The 27993-nt window shown below is 39.8% G+C and overlaps 3 protein-coding genes across 11 annotated transcripts; 1 reads left to right on the plus strand and 2 right to left on the minus strand.

The window, feature by feature from the left end:
• Positions 1-130: 130 nt before the first annotated feature.
• Positions 131-12376, minus strand: LOC122869911 (phospholipid scramblase 2-like). Of its 8 annotated transcripts, none has more exons than XM_044183319.1 (9): positions 12243-12333; positions 10467-10498; positions 9673-9760; positions 6605-6906; positions 5859-5901; positions 5426-5646; positions 2985-3146; positions 2256-2417; positions 131-2114 (listed from the first exon to the last, which is right to left on the minus strand). In XM_044183319.1, the coding sequence occupies exons 3-9, from the start codon at positions 9683-9685 to the stop codon at positions 2055-2057; spliced, it is 963 nt and encodes a 320-aa protein (XP_044039254.1). In that variant the 5' UTR covers positions 9686-9760; positions 10467-10498; positions 12243-12333; the 3' UTR covers positions 131-2054. The 8 variants fall into 8 exon arrangements, with proteins under 8 accessions (XP_044039254.1, XP_044039253.1, XP_044039257.1 ...); XM_044183318.1 differs by lacking the exon at positions 12243-12333 and adding an exon at positions 11892-12037; XM_044183322.1 differs by lacking the exon at positions 12243-12333 and adding an exon at positions 11892-12037 and having other exon boundaries at positions 9673-9770.
• Positions 12377-20457: 8081 nt separating this feature from the next.
• Positions 20458-25168, minus strand: phf23b (PHD finger protein 23b). Of its 2 annotated transcripts, none has more exons than XM_044184994.1 (5): positions 24606-25168; positions 23311-23342; positions 23099-23191; positions 22381-22996; positions 20458-22201 (listed from the first exon to the last, which is right to left on the minus strand). In XM_044184994.1, exons 1-5 carry the CDS (start codon positions 24631-24633, stop codon positions 22008-22010), a joined length of 963 nt encoding a protein of 320 aa, XP_044040929.1. In that variant the 5' UTR covers positions 24634-25168; the 3' UTR covers positions 20458-22007. The 2 variants fall into 2 exon arrangements, with proteins under 2 accessions (XP_044040929.1, XP_044040928.1); XM_044184993.1 differs by lacking the exon at positions 24606-25168 and adding an exon at positions 23444-24458.
• Positions 25169-25253: 85 nt separating this feature from the next.
• elp5 (elongator acetyltransferase complex subunit 5) lies at positions 25254-27891 on the plus strand. Its single transcript, XM_044184995.1, has 8 exons — positions 25254-25661; positions 25776-25836; positions 25973-26053; positions 26416-26627; positions 26914-27089; positions 27173-27268; positions 27378-27478; positions 27601-27891. Exons 1-8 carry the CDS (start codon positions 25607-25609, stop codon positions 27707-27709), a joined length of 891 nt encoding a protein of 296 aa, XP_044040930.1. The 5' UTR covers positions 25254-25606; the 3' UTR covers positions 27710-27891.
• The last annotated feature ends 102 nt before the right edge of the window (positions 27892-27993 follow it).

The raw sequence follows: 27993 nt of genomic DNA on the forward strand, positions 1-27993 counted from the left end.
TCCCTCTGAAGCAGAGATCATTTTTCCCAAAGTGAAACCAGATGTTCCACATTTAGACTTTAGGTTTCCAAGGGCCTTCCCCAAAACTTTCCTGGACAATCACTGGGGCAGAAGAACACAAGACAAGACGTAATATGGCATTTGTTTATTTCTTAACTACAGGGTATTTTTTTGTTTCTGTAAAAAAATGTAATTCACAATCACGAGACACAAGAGTTACAAAAAAATGGAACGAAATAGTTTTGAAAAAAAACAGTAAACTGATTTTAAAAAGCAAGTTTCGCAGATTAACATCAATAAACAAATAATTGCATTAAATGTACTGTACATCCTTTGGCTACTTTCTCTTTCCTTATCAGAGGTCAGATTGCACAAAGGCTGGTGGTAGCAATAAGACATTTAGTTACTGACAGTGTAATAGAGAGTCTGGATTAGAGAGCACTAGTGGCAACCAAGCATCACAGTAGGCACACCCATGTTATCTCACAAGAACGATAAAAACAAGAAGGATTATTAAATACAGAGCAGAGAGTTGCATTCAACAGCAACAGGCAACATTAACCTCCCATTTTTTTTTATTAATTCTGAAACAGCGATCAAATGAGCTTAACAGACCAAATTTCACATGACAAGTTCACATTCAGGACTCTTTCTGCTACAAAAACTACAGAAAGTTTGTGTTTTCTTAAACCCATCACTGGTGTTTCTCAACCACTCTGAGGTGAGGTTAACATTCACTAACCTCAACTTTCTTTCTATTCCTGCTTCACTCAGATTTTTCCTCCTATTCAACCTACATTCTCTGTGTAATCATTACACTGGCACATGTTCAACACCATGGAATCTGGAGAAATTGGAGGGCGAGGTTTGGCTGTGGCGTCAGTCTCCATGGCAACCACTAAACAACAGAGGGAGCATGAGAGCATTTACACTGTAGCCTGTGCTACAGTTTTGTTAGATTAGGTACACTAGGCTATAAGACACGGAGGGCTTCGAGGAAGATAAAGGCAGCTGAGAGAGAGACAGAGCACTTTGGTAAATACTGTCAACTCTGTCAACTTCGACTAAAAGACATTACACACTCCTCTTCCTAACACAACCACCACTTTCCTATATAAGCTAAATAATGCCTGTTTACTAGAGTCTAGAGCCATGCTAGCGGCTCTGTCGGGCTGTACTTAGGCACAGCGGTGCTTTGAGCTAAATACTAATGTCAGTATGCTAACATGCTCACAATGGCAATGCTAACACGCAGATGTTTAACAGCTATGTTTACCATGTTAACCATCTTAGTTTAGCTTGTTTGCATGCTAACATTTGCTAATTAGCACTAAACACAAAGCACAGCTGAGGTTTTACAGGAATTTGGTCACAAAGTACTGGACAAATCAAACTTTTGTGATGGCGCTAGATGAAAGGTTAAAGGTACGATTCATGGCTAAAAAAAAACAAAGCAATGAATACAGTTTCTAAATCCACACCAGTATTGCATTAAGTATTGCACTTATACTAGATCTATTGGGATTTCTAAAAGTGTGATAATCATCGATAAACATACAGCATAAATATGAAATGTTAATGCCAGTGTAGCATAAAGCACATTCAAACGTGTGTTCACTCTTATTTCTGTGTGTGGGCACTGAAAAAGGCATTGAGGGTCAGGCTGACTTTCTTTGGCAGGGATTAAATCTCAATTTGAGGTACATTCACTCACTTAAAATAGATAAAATGTCTACAGACTGTCTGGAGTGTAAGGAACATTGGCAACATGGCAGCTGGTATCGGTCAGCGAGTTTGGATAGATTATAAAAAAAAAAATAAAAAAAAAAACAACAATCCTTGGTGGACATCTGGAATCAAGAGTTCATTAACTCATATTGACCTGTGTGTATAAAAGGATGGCACCATATTGGCTGGAATCTGGTGAAGGACAGATTTAAAAAAAAAAAAAAAAAAAAAAACTTATGGAAAAATGCAGTACATGAACAGAGAATGCATAACTGGAAAAAAATCTTTGCTCTCATGCTGTTGTTTTCCCCTCCTTTTTTCCTCTGTTATGAAAACACCGTGCTGCGTTGGTTGGCCTCCCCAACCTTCTCGAAGAACATGAAATCCTGCAAAGTGACAACAAAGAAGAAAATGAATTCATCCCCTGATTAGTTTGAGGCAGCAAGTACAGAAAAAATTAAATTGGTGTTATTCAGAGAAAAACTCAGGAAAAAAAAAAAAAAATATATATATATATATGGTCTTACAATGAGGAAGCAGGCTCCCATGAGCACAGCTTTCATCTTCACGTCCATGTCCAGTGGGAATTGGATGCCAAAGTTGTCCGTGTCTGTGAAGACTTCCTTCAAAAGGCCACTCCACTGCTTGCTGATGCGACCAATGGGCTTGTCACTATCTTTGCCCTTCAGCTGCAGAGCAATAACAATAACAATGTCTATAAGAGGTTTTAGAAAGTATACTATACTGTGATGTTACCGTGTTAGAGAGGAGAGACAGAGGGAAACAGTCTATCCAGATATTGAGGTGTTTCCAAAAAATGTTTATTTACTTTCTTGTCGAGAGTTAGATGAGAAGATTGATACCACTCATGTCTGTAGGATAAATATGAAGCTACAGCCAGCAGGCAGTTAGCTTAGCTTAGCATAAAGACTGGAAACAGGGGGACACAGCTAGACTTACTCTGTCCAAAGGTAACAAAATCTGTCTCCCAGCACCTCTAAAGCTCACTAATTAAAATGTTTCCAGTCTTTGTACTAAGCTAAGCTAACCGACTGTTGGCTGTAGCTTCATATTTAATGGACAGATATGAGAGTGGTATTGACCTTCTCATCTAACTCTCGGCAACAAAGCAAATAAGTGTATTTCCTAAAAAGCTGAGCCATTCCTTTAAGGAAGTTCTTGGCTGGTTGAACCACATGAAATGTACCAAAAGGAGTTTAGTTTCACCCACAAACACAACAATCCTCTGACCTCACCTCAAAATTGACATCCCCACAGCAGTTGCAGGCAAAGCAGGGCCCCTCCAGCTTCATCACAGTCTCCTTGTTGGCTCCCTGGATGGAAAACCGCGGCAGGAAAGGGTGCCAGTCCTGTTTGACGTAGCCTATGGTGGTGCCCGGCGGTGCTTGGACCTCCATCTGTAGGTCACATAACATCGTTACATACACATACTAACATGACACAAAATTAGAAAGTTATCTTAGGGGTCTTAAAATCTGTCCTCATGCCTTGACACTGACAGCTATAAATAAAACATCACGGGGTTAGCATGTCACACAGGACAGCAGGAATGATAAGTGAGTCTCTGACCACTCCATTGTGGCACCACATAACAAAGGTAACGCGTCTCACATGGCTCCTGTCTGGCCAGTAAACAGAACTGCAGTATGTGAGAGGCTAGCAGCTTGGGTTGGGGCCAATGGGAACCTACTGTAGCCAGATTGCCAATGATGTGATTAAACAGAGAGAGAATGGTGGCATGGCAAAGGATTGGGGGAGTCTAGGAGATAGTTTGGACAGACAAAGGGCCATTCATAGTCTTAACAAACCCCTGCTTGAGTAGACTGGTGCACAAAGACATCGAAGCGCCACTCAGCAACTCAGCAGTAAGACCAGGCGAAGGGAGGAAAGACAGAAGCCTCTAAATATGAGCCACTGAGAGCTGTTCAACTGCAGATTTTTATGCTAATAAGTTTCTCCCCTCTAAATGAAAGTGGCTGAATCTGTGAAATTTTACTGGTATCTAGACACGCAAATAGTTTTAGATTTATTTGGCCAGATATTGAGATATCCATCATCTCTCTGCAGAAACAATGAGCCCGTTACTCTGGATAAATCAGTGAACACCATTTCAACAGTTTTCATAGGGACTACTTGTTCACTAGAAAGTACTTCTAGTTCAAACTGATTATCCAGAATAACCAGGACATTGTTTCTGGAGAGACATGTTGCTGCTGCTGAATTTTCGAGCAAACATTGTATTGAGGTGGCGGAAGCAATCTCTGCTATCTCAAAATCTGGACAAATAAAACCAAGACTCTTTAAGAGAGGCTCAGTAATGTCCTAAAACAGCTGGGCACTGTAGTTATTAGGAGACATTACTCAAATAAGAGTAAATGGTGCATTTGTTGGGGACTATTTTCAGCTGCGGATTAATACACATTTAAAGCTCTAATGACTATTTACAGGACGGTGTATGTGGAACTGACCCAAAATAAATATTGCCCATGTTATCCTTTAACTTGATATTATTCTGTTTTTGCTGTCAAGTCTTTTTTATTGCTGCTTCATAAGATTTTAATTTAGCACTTCCATTTTTTTCCACTTTGGTTGTTTTTATTGTTTCCTGTTTTGTTTTTTTTGGGCGGGGGAGCACTTTAACTTTCTTTCCAAAAGCAATGCCCAAAAATGATTATTGTTGTTGTTACGTCTTAAGCAGTAAAGCTAATCTGTGAATCAACTGCTTTAGCAAGTAATATTTCATTCTTCTCCATCAGAAACAATCAATATGGTTAAATATTAATAACATTAATAATCGCACACATTATCTTGGAACGCTTAGGGCAAATATTATAACAGATATCAGCGTGTTTATCCTTAGCTGGGGTGAGTACTCAGGGCTATTTGTTATAGGTGTGGTAAATCAATTTAATATGAGGCTATTAAAAACTGCTTTTGACACTTAATGACTCATTTACACACCAGTTTAGAGCGGTGGTACTGCTTAAGAGTTCTGTTTTCAGTTTTCTTCAATTTTAGTGGCAGCCTGGATGTTTCATATCGTCTCATAAGAAGCAAGCCTTCATTTAAACATGATAATATACATTCACGTCAATATACGTCCTCTAAACATGTTTTTAAATGTGTGAAATTTCTGCTCTTCTCTGTTTATATTATTGTAAAATAAATATGGCTGGGATATTTGCCACCCTGCTTTCACCACAGCTCATCTCTATAACATAACTCTTGAATCAGCTTTAAAATTCTACTTTTAGTCTTTAAAGCACATGATGATTTGCCTCCCGAATACATTTCCCTGACTACAGTCCCTCTGACCCTCATGTGTGGGTTTTCTAACTGTACTGTGAATAAGATCTAGATCTGTTGAAGGTGGTTTTTTTGTTAGTTTTGGTTTCTGACGACCTGAGATCTGTCACAACTCTTTCTACATTTAAAAAACAAACTGAAAACTTTTCTTTTTTCTCAGGCTTGTGACTGGTTAGTGTAAATGTGTGTCCGCATGTGTCTGTGGTTTGTCTGTGGGGGAGATGTGGGTGAGTGTTTATCCCTAGCTGGGGTGAGTACTCAGGGCGATTTGGTGTAGGTGTGGTAAATCAATTTAATACGAGGCTATTAAAAACTGCTTTTGACACTTACTGACTCATTTACACACCTACACCCATCCACACACACACACCTCTTGCAGGCAGCAGGGACACCAGCAGGAGACGCAGCGGAAAGGCCGTATGAGACGGATGACCTCCCTGTCCAGGTTGTCCTTGATCTTCATGTCAAAGCTGCGCAGCGAGCCGCAGCAGTTCCTGGTGCAGCAATCGTTCTTCTCTTTGGCCTTGTAGATCTTTTGGCCCAGACTGTTCTTTATCTCATACTGGTTGTTGGTCTCAAACCCGATGAATGCTGGGCAGAGTTGGAAGGAGAGGAGGGAAAGGAAAACGAGTGGAAATGGTGAACAACAATGTGTAGATAAGTAAAGAATTCCAGGGGCATTATGATTTATATTGAGAGGTTTAAAGCTCACCGGTGCACCAAAAACTGACAAACTGCAGCTGGTTATTTGCTGTTTAGTGCCAAGTGTAAATATGACTGGATGAACAAAGAGCACGCCGTACCTTCTAGGAGTTCCACTTTTTGGTGGATCAGGATCTGGTCAATCTAAAAACACGAGAGAAAGAAATGTGAGATGGATCACTGCAAAATATATCCATCCTCAAGTCTAAAAGTGTTATTCCTCTGAAAACAAGGGGACACGAAGGTAAAGTTTCACTTGTTTGCAATGCAAAGCAATTCCCTCCTTGAATTTTCATGAAAACCACTGACTATCTTGATACTATTTGCATTACATGAAGAGTTATTTGCTGGAGGGCCATAAAAGCGAGTCAGTTTGTTTGTTACTGTTTTTAGAGAGAACAATGTTGGATATGATCTTTACAAGTTTAAAGGCTGTGATGACTCATACTACATTGTTTTAAATTGAAAAAGTGCACAAACTAAAGCCAGATTACATCTTTTTCCTTCCCTACCTGACTATCCACTGTAACTGGCTCCAATTTCTGATGCAAAGCAGACACGTTTACTCTGTAATGGATTGGACTTAAGCTCTAAAGAAGTACAATAAACTAAAAGGCTGCTACACGGAACACCCTCAAGGGATCTCAAGTGTAGCTTCTTATCATTAATCTCTGCCAATAAATAATTGTCCATCTTAGTACAAGATAAAGACATTATGAAATGTTAAAACAGGTGGAATAGCTTTTGAAATCGCCTGACAGCACAGCCTGACTTTCCTCTCATGCTATGGAATTTCAAGACCCAAAGCAATTTTTTTGCAGATCTTCCTTTGATATCTCCGTCCTACCTGTGTGAGGTACTCGAGCCCCAGTGGGACCCCAACAGGAACCGCAGCTGGAGCCCCGACCGGGGCCGGGGAGATCGCTCCAGGAGGGCCGCCATACTCCGGTCCTGGAACTGGGCTTGGGCCCACCGGACCAGGCTGATACATGACAGGAGCTGGGCCTGGATTGTAGCCCATGTTGAAGCCTGGTGGTGGGGCTTGACTGGGCTCTCCGTACCCCCCCGGAGCATATGGATATGGGGCTACGGAGTGGCCACCCGGCTGAGGCATGGGGTAGGGTGCCTGGTTTGGAGAGCCTGGGTAACCTGGGAAAAACGACATTAGTTCAAACATCATCTTCCACAGCTTTATTCTTTTATTAAGACTGTTCATTATAATATAATCACACAGGTTTTCTTCACAGTACAAAACCAGATGACATTCAAACTGGAAGCAATAACTCAAAATAAATTCATTCATTCATTCATTCATTCATTCATTCACAGTGACGTCAACAGAAGAAGTTATGATCTGTGTGTGTGTCTGGCTGATGGCAGCTGCTCTGTGCTCGTAGGTGTGTGACAGAGTGTGTGTGTTTACTGTGGATCATCCTGCTTTTCCCTGCTGGGACAGCAGAGCCAATAAGCTACTTATTAGTCAAGCCACAGAGCAGATTGAAAGCTCTTACCTTGGAAGCAAATAAACAGCCAGTACTAGACTATGATATACAGTAATAGCCCTTGTGGTTTTCACTTTTTCTTTGTCATGTTTTCATGGTAAATACTCTCTATTAACAGTACAATTACCACATAACAGTATTTATTTGAGCATGACTTCAACAGCTGCAGATTCGCATCTGACCAGAGCAAATTACACTAATCACCGAGGTTTTCAACGGGCAGTTTAGAGCGGTGGTACTGCTTAAGAGTTGTGATTTCTTCAGTTTTAGTGGCAGCCTGGATGCTTCATATCGTCTCATAAGAAGCAAGTCTTCATTTAAACATGATAATATTCACATTCACGTCAATATGCGTCCTCTAAACATGTTTTTAAAAAAGCTAATAAAAGACTTTGTTTGGTTCAAGAGAGTCCAAAGCAATTAGAGAATACTGAATTACTCACTCAATACACAGTCATTCGAACGTGGTTTAAAAGAGCCACAAATAATATGTGGATCACACAGAAAAGAGCTTAAATGGCAACCTAAAAGAAGTGGGTGCAACAGAGAAGTGCATGAGGATGTCTGTATTTAATTAAGTGGAAGGTTGACTGTCATGTGTTCACTCACTAACAGATGTCTGCAATGTAGTATGTCTTTCTCCTCAGCCAGTATCAACGACATCTCTCATTTCAGATTGTTCATCCAAAACAATTCACAGGATGTTCTCACTTTACCAGAAGAGGTACCAACAACGGCTTCAACGCGGCTCTTTGTGTTTTCTTTGTTAAATGGATCCTTTTAAAATAAGAGGAAGCAGGGGCGCTTCTCCTGCATTGAACTTTAGTTGGGTGCCCTGCCTCAAAAAATTAACTACAATACGTTTGTTTCCCCAAAACTAATTGAGGAAAAAGGCGATATTCAAGCAGTTAAAAAACAAGAAAAATGTCACCTAATGTCTTGATAATGCTGCTGAATATTTTATTCAGCTAATAGGCTGGCAAAACCACTGATACGTTTCACTGTTTCTGAACAAACACAGTGCATATTTTAACCGCTGTCATCTGTAATTAGCGTAACACTGAAATGATTCGTCAATTCATTGATTAGTCAGAAAATTAATCGACTACAACTTTGATAATCGATTAACAGTTTAAGTCATTTTTCAAGCAAAAATGCCACTCACTCTCTGTTACCAGCTTCTCAAATGTGTGAAATTTCTGCTCTTCTTCTATAACATAACTCTTGAATCAGCTTTAAAATTCTACTTTTAGTCTTTAAATCACATGATGGTTTGCCTCCTGAGTACATTTCACTCACTACAGTCCCTCTGATCCTCATGTCCGGGTTTTCTAACTGTACTGTGAATGAGATCTAGATCTGTTGAAGGTGGTTTTTTGTTACTTTTGGTTTCTGACGACATGAGATCTGTCACAACTCTTTCTACATTCAAAACACAAACTGAAAACTTTTTTTCTCAGGCTTGTGACTGGTTAGTGTAAATGTGTGTCCGCATGTGTCTGTGGGGGAGATGTGGGTTTGTTTCCTGTGGGTGGCTGTATGCACTTAGATGTAAAGCTCATTGAGTAAACAAAATGTTCACGCGTTGCTTATAATAGAAACATAGTGTCATTAACCCCATGTCATTAGTGTTGAGTCAAGACGGATCTGTGTGGCATGTACAGGTGTCATATTTGCGTCAAAGCTGACCAAACTGGTTTTTGTTAGGATGACAGGACAGTCTGAAAACAGGTTTAAGCATATCAGATGAACAGTATAAAATCTCAAAACAGGTGGACTAAAGTCAGAAAGCAACCGATGCAACTTCTGCCTCTCGAACAACGGCCAAAAAGAGGACGTGAGTAACGTGTGTGGTGAACTTTGAGGCTTGTTGTTGCTCCACCTCCTTCTACATTTTTTTCTCTACTTGCAGGAAACAAAATCCAAAAATTTGAACCAGCGTGTTTGCAGGAAGGCTGCCCTCATGTACACAGACAGTCACAACGGGGCCTTTCACCTACTAAACTGCTCTGCCTAAACTTGGCGGAGTATGCTGGACCAATGAGTTTTCACCTCCGTTTTTATGCAAGCATTCAAGGAATTTCTTTCAAATTTCACCACCTTGGGGAGGACAAAATTTCTCAAGGGTACTGAAGCATTCTGGGGGCAGGACAGTGTTTCGATTCACTCCACAATGATATTCAGGGGAAAGTTTGCTACAGGAAAGTCTAATGGAAGCCTAATAATTTCACAATGGCAGCAAAATATGATATAATGGAGGAAGCTGATGTGAAAGGAAGTGGTAAAGCCATTAAATTAAACTGTTGTGAAATATGAAGTGGAAAAAAAAAACCTCACATCACAGCTCTTAATTAGTCTAATCTAAATCAGTTTTTCCCCCCCACTTTCCTAGTTGCTGCGTTAAGCCACTTACCAGGAACAGACATGGCAAGGAGATGGTTGAAGCTTTAATGGGCACGGAGTGAAAGGAGGTCACACTTCCTGGTCCACTCCCAGGGTTTCTATGGGAAACCGGAGGAATGACAGGGAAAGAGAGGGAGGGAGCGGTTGATAAAAAAAACAGAAGGAAGGGAGGGGGTTTCACACAAAGTGACGATAACAAAAAGAGTCCAACATCAACATTTAGCCTCTTTCAGTCACAACTTCTCTGTGCCTTGTTTGTCATCACATCACAACGTGTTAATAAGTATATGCTTACAACCGTCATAATACAGTCCAAAGTTCCAGTTTGCCCTTTAACAAGAAAAATCATGTGATACAGTAGAAACTAAAGGGCGGCAAACAGGCTTTTTTTGTTATTTTCTTTGTTCTTGCCTGTTTGAGAGCTGAGATGCATGAAAACATAAGTGGGTGTGACACGTTTTAGGAGAGGCAGGTCATATCTTTCCACTGGATCCCACTCAGCCATGTCCTCTGCTGCTCTACATGCTTTTATTTTGCTACCATTACCATTAGAAATTACTAGATAAAGCTGAATTTCGGGTTTAGACAAGGTTGAAGCATTTACAAATGCCTCATAAGGTCAGATCAGGAGTTTATTTTTATAAAAAACAACACTTTTTTATAACTTTTCACAGCATAGCCTTCCTACATAGCCCTGGCTTTATCTCTCTGCCACAAAGTCTGTCTGGTAAAAGCCTGACAAAACCCTCTAATCCTTGCCATTTTAACAAGACAGAAAACATGTAAATGACGCAGAAATCTCACCTCTCTGGTAGCTGGTTTCTTCTCGGTCCCAGCTAGAAAGGTGACAGTAAAAATAGATGAATTTAAAGTGGAGGGAGAAAAGCCCGATCCACGAAGCCAAGGAGACGCTTTCTATCGTCTTCTTCCTAACCTGTTTCTCATTGCTGCGCTGCTGCTGTCCCTCCCATTTCTTGTATTCTCCTCCCCTTTCAGGCTCATACGGCTTTAATAAGACTACCATGTCCTGTCATGTCATGCAAATGAAAACATGTTATTACCAGTGCCTGCAGCAGCAGCAGCAGGGAGAGGGCCTGATAAACACGGTGTTAGCAACAACCACCAGAGGGCGCCAATACCTCAGTAATGACAGGCACTGCATCCCAAAAGGCTGCTAGCTGTTAGCTCTGCTAGCTCGCCCCCTCCCAGTATATTTTAAAATGCAGCAGAGGATATCATGGGATCAAGAGGAGGAGTGCAGTCCGGTGGTGCTTCTACAGCCGTCAGGCCGGACCATTGCGCCAAAACTGAAAAATAGCGTGAACTCTTGTGAATGATGCAACTCGATCTGCACATATTTGAAACTGAGCGCCGTGTGTTTCACCGCGTCCCACTCAAAGGCAGGGCGAGGAGGGCCGGCCACATCTGATTAGAGGGCGTGAACCCTTTTTATATATATATATATATATATATATATATATATATATATATATATATGTCTTGACGTAAATTAGTCCCGAAAGGTTGGCTGACTCTCTGCCAGCTGCGGGGTTCAGGGTGATTTACAACAGCAGATGGCGTGCTGAGCCATTTTCGACCCATGAAATGCAGATTTTCATAGATTTAGTAAGAATGTCAATATTAAACACCAGCAATGATGTGTTTCATCACAGTACAGTCATGTCATTTAGTTTACAGCTCAAAAACACGTTCAAGTGTTAAAAAGGTAATATTATGCAGAAAAATATATATTTTTATTAGTTAACATTTTAGAAGCTGCTGGCCATGTGTTTTGTACGTGAAATCTTGTAGTAACCAACAAATGTAGCTTACATAAATGTGTTTTTTTAAGTGTAATAAAAATGACAGTATTTCCCTCTGTAATGAAGTAGATTGGCATAAAATGGAAATACAAGTTAGTGTAAGTACAAGTAGGCCAACCTAAAAACTACTATACTGTAAGCCCTACTCACCAGTAGGCTAATGATGGGTAGAAGTTGTAGTTACTTAAATGTACTCAAATTAAATGTTATTTTCCACTACTGACTCCAAGTAAATAAAATTTAACAAACCAACCAAGTTTTTTAAGTCCTTAAAAGTCATTAAGTTAGCGACTAGCTAGTTCACATGAAAGTCAAACATCTAGCAGCTAACTAGCTTAACAACCTAGATATTTTTTCTCAGAAGTTGGTGGAACAGAGTTAAAAGGACAGTGAATATTTGACTTACATTCGTCTTGTGGCCAGAAACACGACTTCAAATAAATGTTAATCTTGCTCTGTGCCTGCTAGATGTGTAAATAGGCAACTGTTTGCTAACACATTAGCCTTCAACGTTACCGTGTGTGTCTTGAGTTCTGATCTGCCCCCTAGTGGCCACAAATTGATTATGCAGCTTTAAATACATCCAAGTGAATAAAAAAGTTTATGTAAAAAATAAATCATAGTAAACTTTTTTTTATTCACTGCATGCTATTTTGTGGTTGTTAGACCTTCACAGAGGATGTTGACTTGTCAAACACACACAGCAGTGGATTATATATTATATTGAGATATTTTACTTAAGTAAAACTAGCCATACCTGTGTGTAAACTACTCCATTACAAGTTAAATGTCACGACACGCCAGGCTCCACCACCTCACAACCAAAGCAACTCCCTCACCAGAATTCTATTCAGACACCTGTTGCCAATCACACACCTGATCCTCATCTGCATCGCCTCAGCTCCAGTACAAAAACTCCCCACTCACCTCAGTCACTGTCCGGTCTCGTTTCAACAAGGACACTGCTCTCTGCCCTGCAAGACAGCGGTTCGGACGCCAGCTTTGAAAAGTGTGTTTCCCTCCTCTACTGAGTTCCTGTGTGTGTGTGTGTGTGTGTGTGTGTGTGTGTGTGTGTGTGTGTGTGTGTGTGTGTGTGTGTGTGTGTGTGTGTGTTTCCAGGTAACCATCATCTCCCAATCTACTCACTGCCTGTTTTACCTCGTTTGCAATAAAACCTTCTACGTCTCCATCTCGGTGTCTCCGGCTATTCTGTCCGTATCATTAAAGTACTTAATTCATCATTTTACCTTGGAAGAAGTACTACTTTTTATTCACCTTTATTAATTCAGGGGGAGTTTCACAACATTCACGTCTGGAAGCAGCCCAGTACAACCAGTCCGATCTGCTGGCCACTGAGCAGCTCCACTGGAGCGGTGGGGGTTAAGGGCCTTGCTCAAGGGCACTTCAGTGGTGGTAATGAGAGAGGGGCAAGTGCTGCTTTTTCACTTTCCCACCCGGATTTATCCTGCCGGTCCGGGGGATTGAACTGACCACCTTCCGACTACATGCATTACTGGCAACTGTCAGTGTTCAAATCTCTAATTTGCAAACTTGCCAGTAAGTATAACTGATAAATGTAGTCGAGTAAAAAGTACAATAATTCCCTCTGAAATGTAGTGGATAAGACCTATAAAGTATAGGATGAATATTGGGACATATTGGATTGAATCCTTCTCTACACATTGAATATTAAATATTGTTGCCCGATGACTGATTAACTGAACAACTAATATCTAGTTTGATGTTATAGTTTTGATAAAGAGAGAGAACTAGCTCCAGCCAGTGTTGTAAGATTTTTTCTTATAAGTACTTTGTGTCTTGCAGTACAATTTTGTACTTATTACTTGAGTAAATATATTTAGGTAATTTCTAGCATCATGAAGCATGTGACTAATACGTCCACTGAAGAGACGAAAAATGGCAGCATGTGAAAACAGATTGTAACCTTACTCAAATTCAGACAAGAAACAAACATAAATGCCATATATCCATCATATTTTCCATATTTGTTTCATGATTTCTTTCCCACCATTCGATGTTGGACTGGCGCTCTTTTATTTACGACATCTTCTTCTGCAGTGGTATAATAACATCTGACTGGAGAATTAGCGCCATCTACTGCTTATCTCGACGAAGCAACTCCAAATATTCATGCCGGTAGAGGATGGAAATACGCATTAAAGGTCCAGTTTGCAGGATCTAGTGGCATCTTGTGGTGGAATAGCATTTTGCAACCATTTGAATACCGCTTCAGCCTTTCAAGCGTGTAGGAGAAACTCGCGAAAAAACGCGAAAGGGCCTTTCTAGAGCCAGTCATTGGTTTGTCCGTTCTGGGCTACTGTAGAAACATGGCAATGCAACATGGCGACCTCCGTGAAAAGGGACCCGCTCCCCCTGTAGATAAAAACGGCTTATTGTAAGGTAATGAAAACAGCTATTCTTATTTTCAGGTGATTAGACACTCCTTACTTAACATACTTATAAATATTATATTCCATTTCTGACAATAGCTCCTCCTAAGTGTTACACACTGGATCTTAATTTGCATTTTATTTTGCAGATTTTCTGATAATTCGGTTAAAATTTGCACTTCATTTAGACGAAAACCTAGCCAATGTTTCTGTGAAGAACACAAATGGCTAAACTGACATGAAATCTCTGGACAAATTCAATCTGACAAACATTTTGTTGATTGATCATTTACATTTTTTTCCATGTTAATCTTTTCTAAAGTTGCTCACATTCGTGAAGGGAACAGTCTCTGTTGAGTCTATATTTGGCACCTGCTGCAGTGCCTGGTACTTATAGGGCACTGGTCCGGGGCGGGGTATGAGAGAAGTCATTCAGGCACGCATACACGCACACACACACACGCACACACACACGCACACACACACACACTCAGGACACATTATCCATGAATCAGTGAATCATGTCCATGCACACAGACAGAGATAGGTGGATGAAGCTGTGATGGCCTCAGATTTTCGCACACAGACACACACTTTCATATTACTATACTTTTGAGGACCCTCAATCACTGTATTCATTTCTAAACCTTAACTGTAACTAAAACTAATAATCCTAAACAAACTTTCACCTACATCATACAGCAAATAACCTGAAAAACCTAAACCCTTGTTTAAAAAATATTCTACTTCTTTGTAGTATACTAATATACATTCATGCTCATTCATGATTAATGTACTTAGTGTCTTTTAAACATACTAATATTGTATTTAATGCATTAACGATACATAATGAGTACAATGTAACATACATGACTACACTTGACTATGCTATTTTGTGACACCATTAACTTGTATTTAAGTTCTCTTTTTTTTTTTACTAATGGTTAACTTTTTACCATGAACCTTGTTGTGTATACTTAATTATCTTCTGGAGAACTATTAATATACATTTAATACACCAGAAATACTTGTTTAATATATCTCAAACCTGTAAATATCACACATGAAATAGTAATTTGAGAATGCTGAAGTTAGATTTCAGGTCTGTGTATACTAAGTACTAAACTTGTATTTAAATACAATTATAAATTAATGGTGCCTTAAAAAGTGTAGCCAAGTGCAGTTAGAGGAATAGTTTGACATTGCTTATTTGCTTTCTTGTTAGATGAGAAAATCAATACCACTCTCATGTTTGTACCCTAAATATGAAGCTACAGCTAGCAGATGGTTAGCTTAGCTTAGCTAAAAGAAGTCACTGCTCCAGGCCAAGAAATAGTCTAGCACATAACCTCCCGTAAAACCACAATTTGTCGTTTGCACACTTCGATTTTTGGAAACAAATGAGATATAACATGTTCATTAGTGAGCTTTAGAGGTGCTGGTAGGATTTTGTTACCTTTGGGGAGAGCAAGGTTAGCTGTTTCCCCCTGTTTCCAGTCTTTATGCTAAGCTAACCAGCTGCTGGCTGTATAGCTTCATTTTTATCATACAGACATGAGAGTGGTATCATTATTAGCACACTTTAAATACTGTGTATACAGTATATTTTACATAAATTACACTGGCATCCATTTAACTTAATCTTAACCTTTACCTTAGCCTTAGTCTTACCTGAGCCTAATCCTACCCTTAAACTGAAGCCCAAACCCTAAGCTAACCCCTTACAGAAGCGAGGGCCAACAAAATGTCCCCATTTTGAAGGATTCTCCTCAAGTTTACATACGCAGGAGGACATTTGGTCTTGTATTGCAATAAAAGAACCCACAGTCACACACCCAGTCAGAGGCCCCTAATCAGGCCTGTCCCTGATAATGGAGGTAATCAGTGCAGCCTATCTGGCCTCTGCCCCGGCTGACATGCTGCCAGCCTTGTCTTGGTTTATTTATACACGCCTGATCTGTCAGCACTAGCTCTATGTTTGGTGGGCCTCAGCCTCCCAAAATAGAAATAATTAGGACAGGGCAGGAAAAGAGGAAAAGTGAAAACGTGTCTGAACGCGCATACGCTCCGAGCAAACACCCCCCCACCCCTTCATCTGCCAATCTCTCCATCCATCCCTGCTACACTGTCTCCTCTCTGTTTTGTTTTGTTTTGTGTAGACAGAGGCAGCAGGCAGGCATGCAGGCGGAGGAGGGGTGGAGACTGTTGTGTGTGGTCTGGATTGGGTGGCAATCCGCCTGTGAAGTCGGGCGAAGCAGAGTGATCAAGTTTTCCAGATTACCACACACACTGGGGTCCTGATACTATCTCTGATCTCCCTGTGCTTCTCTTTCAAATCCCAAACACACTGAATCAGTGCAGATATGAATATTGGATTAATTGATTAGTTAACTGACTTCAATTTTGGATGTCAATTGTGTAGGTTTATCATTTGTATTATTTTAGTTAATCAAAAATGAGTTGTTATTTTTTTCTTTAGAGGACAAGGCGACCATTTATAAACAAAATACAAGAAACTCCTCAATGACAGATAAGGTTGGGCAATGATTAAATCTCATTGTATATAGATTTTTATATTATAGTATAAAATATAACGTATTTTTTGATCATTATTGAGCCCTAAACATCTTGTTTTCTTAAAACAAATGTTAAAAATCTGCCAGTGTAGCATTTCAGCCTGTTTCCAATAAAAATCAACTTTAATTTTGTGGAAATGAGGGTCAGCATCTTTTTTTCCCCCACAATATTTTTATTAAACACCATGAAATACAGCCTTTTACATTCATACAATATATAACACATCGATCAATTGCTGCATTGACACAAAACCAAGAAAGAAAGGAAAAAACTCAAAACAAGAATGCTCCTCCTGTTTTAATGAATGGTAATCTATACAAAATGGAGTATATTAATTACAATAGATACAAAATATAAAGAGTATTTAGAATAAAAATAAAAATCCTATAAGCTCAGAAACTGCATTGTCAACAGAAATTAGTCATTCACTTGATCATCTGTTCAGTCTAAATCCTTAACATAATTAATGAAGGGCCTCCATATATTCTCAGATATATGCTGTTTAGCCTTTGATATGTAGTTTATCTTTTCTAATGGAAGGCTTATCCACCGAGTAGTGCTTGTTCTATGAATCTTTTTCCATTACAGTACAATGCGCTTTTTGGCGTAAAGCAAGCTGAGGTCCATAAATGCTTGTTCGTTTTTATTATAATTATGTTTCTCTGGATATAAGCCCAAGAGAAAAAGCTTAGGGTCCAGTAAGAATTGTTTAGAAATAATCTTCTCCATTATAACTCTTCCCAGAACGTTTTAATCTTTCTGTGTTGCCAAATATGTGTATATGTCTGGTGTGTTTTTGTTACATTGATTTAATTCCACCAGTGTCCCACATGCCCGCATTAACCATTTGTACTGTATTAGTTTAAGGCGTGTATTTATAGAGTTTGTATAAGTATCAGCTTGAAAGACAACAGAATAAAGCTACTCTCTGCACTAGAACCATGAAAAGTGACAAACAAATGGGATTTCTTTCAGGTTCATGTTGCAGTTATCTCACAGCACTGGCTGATTTAGTCTCTTGTTTTCACTTGACTTTTGTGACTTTATGCAAATTTTACTAAATTCAAGCTGTCCAACTTATTGACTCTGAGCCCACTGTAACTAAAACTGAGCAAAATGAGTTATTAGGTTTTTGTTTTACATGTTTCAGAAGGTTTTGATGTACAGGTGGTTTCATTTGTTGCAAACAAAAATCTGATGATTTTAGAAGTTATTTTGCAATATGATCATATCGTACAATGCAAAAAATCTCCATCAAATAATTTCTGTTTTCTTAAAAGAAGTGAAAGTTGTGTTCAACCTGCTTCCAAATTTTGAGAATGTTTGAGAATTTTGTAGAGATGAGTGTTGTTGAAGGAAGACAATTTCGGGCAACTCCCAGCACTGGAATGACGAAAAATGACAATTGATTTTAGCAAACTGTTATTTTGCAGAACAAGCAAGATTTTTGACCTTGTTTTGTGAAAATAAGACTTTTAGGACCCAGTAATAGACAAAAATGACTTGATAAGATGGATGTTTTAGCAATGGGTCGTTGTTTTACAGAATTGTGTTGTCCAAATGAATAATTCAGTGAATAAAACAATGAATAAATTCAATTTTAAAGCAAGCAAAATTTGTCATTAGGTTTTTGTTTTACATGAAGAGCTTTATCAGATGTAATGCATAACAGTGGAACCCAGCTCATTGTAATGAACATAAATTGAGTATTTTAGACGTACTTTTGCACACATTTACCATGTCGTGAAACATATCAACATTAGTAAAAAAAAATCTTTTATTGATTGAGTGATATTGATTTCATCCATGTCGCCCAGAACAAATAACAGAACAACTGCCTCTATAGCTCTATACGAACTCTATAACCAGCTGAAACCAGTCTGAGGGTAATGTATCACCCCAAGACAAGCCTGTAAACAGCAGACTACAACATCCTCAACAAAGGCCTTATCTCGCTCCCATCTTTCCCCATGTCGGCTGCAGGGAAAATGGAAGAGGGCGTGTGGGTGGGACAATGTGGATGTGTGTATGTATGCAGTGTGTCAAGGCATGTTGTCAGTACTTAAAATCTCTTCGGAGTGGCTGTAGAGGTTTGACACTAATGATGACGATGCCAGGCGGCAAGGCGGCAGATGTAATTGGCATGTCTGAAGCCACATAGTCACACACACACTCACTTAGCCTAAACAGCCCTCGATGCCAGTCCCATAATATAAACCCACCCTAGATGCACGGCTACAAATACCCTCCACACTGGTCAGCAGCTCAGAAGACGCAGAGCTGCAACTATCATCATCACCTTTGAGGACAGAAATCCACAGAGAAGATTTAAGGTAAGCATGGGGTTTTTCAAATTCAATAGCTGGCGTGTTACTGTTACTGACTCTGGCTACTCTTGTTCAGATGCGTTGCTCCGGGTGTGTGCTACCTTTCCTGGCCGTGTACCTGTTGCTGGAGGAGATATCTGCTGCTGTATTGCCAAGCAGAATCAGAAACAAAAGGGTAGGCCTTTACGCACAACATCCTTGTCACCTTTCGGAGAAATTGAATCACCTGCAGGCATTCAATCCTCTGCAGTCTGTTTGTCTTTTTATAATGTGATTATTGTCCTCAGGAAGTCAACTGGCAGGACCAAGAGCTCTTCCACCGCCTGCCTGATCGCTCAGACCAGGGAGACCTCTCTGTGGGCGAAGCCGAGGAGATGGGCAGGGATGCAGACGGCCGCCCCTCTCATTCAGAGACCTTCCTCGCCCCAACAGAGCACCTTTCTCCCCAACGCCAGAACCAGAACCAGAACCAGTACCAGTACCAGCGTAAAGCCAATGAAAAGAGGTGAGGACAAAATGAACCACGTATCATAGTTTGAATGGCTTCAAACTTGTGTGAGGCAGTTTTGTAGAACTCAAAGCAGAAATAAAGTTTTACAATATGTGACTTGTGAATGTGCCTAATGAAAAAGCCAGGGTAATTGGAAATGTAATTCACTTACATCTTCAGTAATTTAAATAACTCTTAACTCTTGTTTTATGTCAGCCATCATTTAAATCAGTGTAATAGAAATTCTTTATTTGATCTATAGCAACAAATCTTGTTTCCTGTAATTACAAAATATTTTTGAACATAACTAAGACTAACTGGAAGACGTTTTGGCTGTTGTTGCTTTTGTGTATTTTTGTGCTTTTAAATAAAATACACGTAAAGTTTAAAGTTTGTAATGAGTGGTGCAGAGTGAATGTAGAGTATTTAAAGTATAAATTATGCATTTTTAGTCATGTCACATAAGTAAAGTGTTTTGGGCTGAGCTCGTCTTCCCTGTGTTACTGTGTCCACAGGAGGAAGGTAGCTCCTCTGGACTCCATTGGCGGCTTTCACATGTCCAGTTTCCGAAACCGAAAGGTGAGTTACAAGAAGAAAAAAACCCATCACTGACTTCTAAAGGCCAGCTGCTCTATACACAGTGTTTACACACAAAGGTCTGGAGCAGTAAAGTAATGGTACAAGTGTGGTTTAAATGTTACAGTTTCAATAACAGACCTGAGTGTCCAGGTCTCCAGGTTTCAACTTGCATGACATTAGCTTGCCTTTGTCGAGTCACTAGAGCGTAACTGGTTTAGCAGTGAAGAAGACAATGCTTTTGTCAGACGAAAAACTGAGCATTTGTATGTTTGTGTTACAGGACAACCCTGACACCCACTGGGAAGAACACAGGGAATAAAGAGCAACAACTGAGCTCCTCATATTTTGTCAGCCGCCAACCCATGTGTGAACTTTGTATGATATGTTCCATATTTATTCATTAACTGCTATTTAACTCACTGCCATACTAACAGGAGAGATGCCTGTCGACCCACTCCCTCTAGTGGTAGAAGACGCAAACATGACAAACACTGCTGTGTGCCAAAAGCTAATTAAATGTGACAAAATAACTGTTTCAAACGTCTTCCCCCCCATGTCCTTTCTATATAAATGAATACCACCTTACCGTTATGTTCCCAAAGACTTTTATTTTTCAAGCTACGATTAAAGAAAACAATATCAGACCGCAGAAAATATAGATTTTGCTTGGGTATTTTCTCTCTTCACTTTCACATATGTACAGTTGTCAAAGAACAGGATATGTACACAGAATAGAAGTTGTAGAGAGAGTGCAACTGCTACTGGAGACTTACCAAGACACTCCCACCAACAAAAGGAAAAGCACATGGTAAAACCAAACAACATAAACAAATGCCACAATCTACGTGGCGTCAACTTATTTTCTGTACACTACAGCTTTGTTCTCGATGTGAGACAATCTTATGTCCATTCTCTGATGCGGGCGCATCCCTAATCCCGCTCCTCAGAAAGCTAAGAAATAAACAAATTACATGAAAAAACAGAAAAACGAATATTTTACAACCATTCATTAACGAGCCTTAGAGCCACTTTGACATAGTAAAGCACTGCCAATCCATTCGTCGTACAGCAACATTAACCCCTCATTTCAGATGAGTTTTTAAACATGAAAAAAAAAAAAACAAAAAAAAACACACATGAAACAAAAACATCAAAATTTAACAGCTTTCAATGTTAAATGTTGTTCATGTTAAATGGCTATCAATGATTGGTTAACAAGCCAGACAGGGAGAAACATTAAGCGCTCAACCATGAATGTACACAGCTACATGCCAAGTACAGTTTTAATCAGCCGTAGCTCATCATATTCCAAATACCACCCATATAATGCAGTAGAAACGGCATTTGGGTCTATTTTTTTTTTTTAAAAGTGCACTGCCGAAAGAGTTGTCTGTATGCAATTTGAAATGTAGCAATTTAGATGCAAAATAGTAAACATTTTCAGATTGTATGAATTCAAAGATCACTTAATCTAGAGTAAGATCTCTACATTTTAAAGTTCAGTGATTATCACTGACAACCCAAAACAAAAAGGCAAACTCAAAAATGAAGACGAAAACTAAAATGAGCTGCCCACCTATCATTATGACATACTTCTAAACAAATAACAGGAGTGACATTTTCCATCCCTTAAGCTATACATTTTGTCAATGTGTAAAACTTGCATTGATTTAAACTTTAGAGGAAATGGCTAGCAAACTGAAAATGGTACTCCTTAAGACAATAAAGGAAACTTTCACTGATTTGACAATATCCTCAAGAAATATTTTACAAGTCAAAATGCACCTTCAGTGAATATGTGAAAGCGTGAAAATGTATGTGCACATCGCCAGCGCGGTATACAACAATAAAGCCAATTAATGAAGGAATTAATTAGTAACAAATAAATGATTCTCCACTGTCACTTCTATCCAGTTCTTCACAGTAGCCAAAGGAAAAAACAAAGTAAGTAAAACAAAACAAAAAAAGTGAGGGATAAATAACAGTTGTGATTGTCAAAAGAAATCCTACAAAGTGACAATACAGTTGCCATTCAGGTGATAATTTAGGCTGTTTTGGCTGTAGGCATCAAAGAAAAAAGTGTCAGAGGACAGCAAAAACAAGGTGGGTGCTCCTCGTCCCTCCCATCCTCTTAATCTCTAGGTGTCTTTTTTGTGTCCTGACCGCCGCACGTCCCTGCACTTGTGGCAGTAAAAGATGTCGGGAACGTTGGACTTCTTGATCTTCGCACACGACAAGTGCACCCATATGCCGCACTGGTTGCACTCGATCATTGGCCGTCCTGCGAATGGCTTCCCACAGTAACAGGTGATCAAGTCCCATGAATCATCCCCTGTGTTCATAAAGAGAACAGAGTTATAGGATATTAAAGCGTCAATCGGTGCATATTGAGAATTGGACAAAAAACAAGTTACCAGAAATTAGACAGCTTTGTGTTAAACATTTCCTTGTTAGATGCAGACAGATCAACTTAATAAATGTGAATTATTTCGAAGGATAAGCATGTCATACCTGACTCCACCATAATGTCTTCATCTGCAATCCAGGTCTCACCCTCACTGGAGCTCATCTCTGCTTCCCTGATGGAGTCGTCTGGCTGCATCTTCTCCAGGTCCTGCATGCTTGGGGTGGAGCCCCCGTGCACCGTCAGCTCCTCTCTGAGGGGTCGTACCTCTGTATGTATATGCCGTGCCTCAGAGTCTGTCTCACTTTGAGCAGCTGAACTTTTGAGCTTCTTAGCTTTTTGCGGTTTTGAATTTTTGCTGCGTTTAATGCGGGCTCTTTTCTCGCCTTCACTACTGCCGCTATCTGCCGCCGTCATGGCAGAACCCAGTGACAACTTTTTCAGTTTTTTGTCCTTCTTGCGCTCTGCCTTAGTGCTGGCCTGGCTCTCATACAGGGAGTCTTTAAGGCGCATCTTGTCCAGCAGAGTGCTATCAGAGTGCATGCGGCGAATATTTTTGCCCTTATTTGCTCGAGCTTTACGGACAAATGTATGGATGGTGTGGATGTCAGAGCTTCCATCTGCCCAAGTATTGCCCATGGAGCTGCTACCTCCACCACCTCCATCTGCTGACAACCCTGAACTGTGTGCAGAGCTGGATGATGTTGGGGACCATGAACTTTCCTACAAAATAAGAGAAAAACATTTTGGTATTGCTTCACAACCTAAGCAAGGCAGACAAGACAGTCATTTCTAATATCCACAGTGACATTCATAGCAGCTTACCTCTTTTGGACTGGGGATGTAGCCAGCATACGCCAGGACAAAGCTGCAGAACTTGTTGAAGTCCTCAACCGTCCTCTTTTTCCTCTCTGGGGGCTACAGAAAGCACACACCTTTGTTTAAGAGAGTGAAGCTAATCTAAACAAGCTCCAACAACTGAAAAGGTACAGAATGAACTACTCAGAGTATTCAAAGTAACACTACTAAGTACTTACCAGAGGTTCCGTTTTGCACGTTAACAGTGAATCTGATGGAGGAAAAAAAAAAGACAATTCTGTAAGTCACAACAGTGAACCAGTATTGATTCGCTTTTATATTTTCACGGAAACAGCTTATACACAGAATTACCAAGCACACAGTTGTCTACGGGTGTGATGACACATGTGGACAACGCTAGCATTAGCTTGCTAACACGGCTCAATAACTTAATCAGGGTTATTAGTGTTGAGCTTATTTAAGAGCCGTGTTTGTTTAGTTACGTTAAATTGACCGACAGAGTTTACTGATGACCGTTTGAGCGGAAAATAAGCAAGTCAGTCATCGGATGTTAACGTTAGTTGACTGCCAACAACCGCAACCGGTGTCACTTGGTCACTATCTGAACTTTATACAAAGTCTGGGTGTTTTGGCATCAGCCATTAATAACTATTAGTCGATTTAATATCGACGTTATAACAAATAGTTGATTTACTAAAAGCGTAGCTAACAAAGCTCAGTTTGTTGGCTGCCAAGCTTTAAACTTGTCAGTTTGTATTGTCTAGATGCTACCTGCTAACGTTAGCTGACACTTAGAGGAGAAGCTAACAACACGCTATGCCGTTTGCAGCGATAACGGCTAATAGGGTTTCGACTAGTAAGGGTTAATGTCCGATATATTTAACGAGTTTTATTAAAACTTGACAATGCTAACGGCTCATTTTGATTCTTGTAAGAGTTAACTTGTGCTAACAATTAGCCACTCAAGCAAGCTACTCACGCTAGCTTTCTTGAAATCGAAGTGGAAGGCATATTAGCCAAGTTAGCAAGGTGTAACGTTTAATCGTTGAAGTTTGTGCTAATGTTAAAATTAGTGTTTTTCGTGTCTGACAAGTGAGCTAATTGAACTTAAAACTGACAATTTAGAAAGTGTTTTCAGTGAGGTGGTAGGGTAACATTAGCTATTAACGTTAAGCTAGACGGATCGGCGCGTTAACTAACAAGCAAGCTAACTTATCTGTGCAATAAATACGTTAACTATATTAATCGTAACAAAACATAAGAGAACCGATATTCACTTTAAACACAACTTTCATGGCATTTTGACGCCAAACATAAATTGGTCAAGAGCAAGTCGTGTTATTAATACAGCATACGCAACCAAACGTAACATTAGCGTTGCACATAACTTACGTTAGGTTAACGGTAGCAATCGTAATGTCCGCAAAACACCGCAGATTTCAACAGTGAACAGATCCACATCACACGGGAACAGTTTGTTTAATTGCTCGCCGTTGATACTGGTGAAACATACCTTGGTGCTCAGACATTATGTCAAGCATTGTCGCCTAACCGACAAGGCCTCGATCCAAACAGAAGCAGCAGGCGAGCTAGCCGGAGAGTAGCGGCCGTCGCGCTGTGCCTTCCCCCGGCGTGGCTGCACCTTACCGCCGGGCAACTTTAGCAGCAGCAAGCCAAGGGCGCGGAAGACCGAAGAGACTCTTTCTAAAAAACACTCCACAGTAGGTCGAAGTTGTAATATTCCCTCGCTGGGAATCCGTTGCAACAGCTAACGTTAACGTACCAGAGGCAAACCGCCTCTGAACTGTCGCCACTAACGTTATTAGCCCAACAAAATACTAACGTTAATTCCTCTATCGCTTAACGTCCTGCACTTATAGATCCCTTTTCTTCGTCACTGCATTTATATAACCATCGGAATTGAAATGTGGAAGAACTGTAAAAACTTCTTAGATAAACGCGAGTGCTAATTAACGTAAGTCCATAATGGGAACTTCTCCAATGAAGTTTTTTCGTTTTCTTTGCTGTATGCACACAAAACGACTGGAGTTTTGACTTTATGCCGTGGTCTTCTCCGTGCGCGGCAGAAACCTCTTGAGGCTGCCAGCGCAGTGTTTCCTGTGGTGTATGTTGGGTAACGTAGTTCTTTTAGCACTCATTCACCCCAACATAAGCAATGGTCGGAAATGTTGTTGAACTACATTTCCCACATACGATCGACATTAAAGTGACGGGACCTCTGGGATATGACGTTTTTTTTAAACATTCTACCTAGCGAAACATGCTGGACCTGGGTTGGGCAAATAAACCTTTATGTTTTGTGAAATATAAGTTTCTGCGACTTTAGATGTCGCCATTCTGAACTTTGAAGGATCTCGTTCTTCTGTCGTTAAATTACTTGGTTGTCCGATTTTTTATTATGGGATTCACGTTTAAGTAGATGGTGAATCAGAAGCATGCTAACTAGCTGAAGCTACCTGGACCTTCTACAATTTACTTTTATAAGTTAGTATCATGTTGCCTGAATTATTGCAAGGCACTGATGCTGGAGGGTTTCTAATAATACAAGGTAAATGCTTTAAATGTTATTGAATTTAAGTCTAAATTGCGAACAATAACAACTGCTATCTATGTGAACCGAAGCAATAACATAAAGTCATGTAATTCATACTTGCATTGGTAGATTCTGCTAGTTATTCTGGTCGACACCTGCTGAAGAGCTTCATCAATGCTGCATTGAACAGGTATTTAAAGAAATGCGTATGGTGATTGTTTGGTTATATATGTATTAATTATTAATGTTTCTAAGTTATGTATTTCCCACACACAAAAAAAAAAAACAATTATAAAAACCTGTCTTGACCTATGTTATGAATGTAGGGAGGAAGCTGTCCATGTCCTTGGCTTTGAAGTCAGTGAGGAAGAGCTGACAGATGGACTGAAAGGATCACCAATTAAGAGGTAACTAAGATTAGTGCTGAAACGATAAGTCCATCCACAGAAAGTCGGTAAATAATACAAGTAATTTATCAAGCAAAATGCAAGATTCACTGGTTCCAATTTTTACAGTGTGAGCATGAATTTCTTTGGGTTTTAGACCGTTCATCAAACAAAATAAGACATTTAAATATACATCATCTTGAATTGTTGAAACTTTTGATGTGCATTTTATTTGACATTTTATAGACTAAATGATGGAAAAAGCAATCAATATAATACTGAATATTGAAAATGATAGTTTGCTGCAGCCCTTTTATTGGGCAGCTTATTTAACCTACTGTGTAACCAAACTTACCATTAATCATATGTTATTGTCACTTCAGGTTACACTTTCACAATGCTTATACAGACCCCCTTGGCTGGGAAGATCACCCAGCTTTCACAGTTCACCAGTTCTGTTTGGAGGAACTTACACATCTGATGAAGCAAACATCACACCCTAAACCAGCTACCTTAGTGATCGACTCCCTTTCATGGATTTTGAGACACCTCAGACCTCCTGCTGTCTGCAAGACTCTTCAGCAACTTAGAAAAGGTGATAAATGATCTTCTTAATGTCTGTGTTTCAGCGCAATGTCACAGGGATTTTTGTAATGAATGAAGGTATGACATCCAGGCTGTGAGAGCAATTGTAAAACTTTTGTCTTTAATGATCTTTTAAGAGAAATCAAGTGCAACCAAATATTTATTAAAATATTTGCTAAGTGCACCATCCTATTGTCAAACAGGCTATCTTGGCTAACTTATTTTAGAGTAAACTGGAACTTTAAGAGCATTTAGTAATTCCAGTCTTTAAGGGTCTTTTTCTGTGTTTTCATTAGGGGGAGCTGTGAGAGCTATAATCGGCCTGCTCCATGCAGATATGCATCAGAGGGGGACTGTGGGAAGTCTATGCCACTTGGCTACTTCGGTCATCACTGTAGTGCCTGGGATGAAGGGAGACGAAGCAGTGGCAAAGATAACAAAGCGCTCAAAATCGGGGAAAGTTATGCAAGATGTAAGGAATGCTTTCTTTTGGATGACTATTTTGTGTTCCTACACTATTAAAAATTATTGATAAGTTTGTTTTTTTGTCCTCAGGAGGAGATTTTCAGCATCAAAGAGGATCTTACAGTCATAGTACAGGGCAAGCCCAGCCAACTTGGACCAAAACAGACTGACCCTGAGGAACAGGAGGTGCAATATAACACATGCTCAATACCTTCACACCATACGCAAGATCAACTGAATAAAGATCGGGCTCAGATATGGCAGGACTGAAAGTTTCCTTTTTGTGTTTCTATAGACGGACCCAACAGCCAACTTGACCTTCAACCTTCGACTATCTGATACAGAGCGCAAGGCCAAGGAGAGACTTGCACTTCCCTTTGTCTTCAGCAAAGAGAAGTGAGACATGTTTCCACAATTGTCATGTTTTTCGTCTGTGGGTTTTTGTTTTTTCTCAGTGATTACATTTCTTTTTTGTTTACAAACAACCTAAAAATGCTTGCCCCTTTTTTCTCTTACAGGAAAACAGCACTGCTCCACTCAGGCCCAGGTTCAGGACGAATTCTGTATGAGCCTGATGCCAACGATGACTATGACCAGGAGGACCCTGATGATGATCTTGATGTGTAGGGTTAAGACATAAAACCCACTGAAGGCTCGGAAGATCCAGGTTTTGTTTCCTCCTTGCCATTCAAGACACTGAGTCGTTTTCAGTAGTGCAAATTCAAAGCCATGCCACCAATTCATGGAGCTTTGAAGACAATATTTCTGTAAAAAAATCTGTATTATGTTTATTAAATGGTTGTATCCAAGAGTTTTTCCTAATATTATTGATTGCCTTATGTTTTTTAATGCTATGAGGGAGGTCACAAGATGATTAAAGTGATAAGAAAGAAAAACGGATATTATACCAA

Source organism: Siniperca chuatsi, linkage group LG22 (assembly GCF_020085105.1).
Source record: "Siniperca chuatsi isolate FFG_IHB_CAS linkage group LG22, ASM2008510v1, whole genome shotgun sequence".
Classification (NCBI taxonomy): Eukaryota; Metazoa; Chordata; class Actinopteri; order Centrarchiformes; family Sinipercidae; genus Siniperca; species Siniperca chuatsi.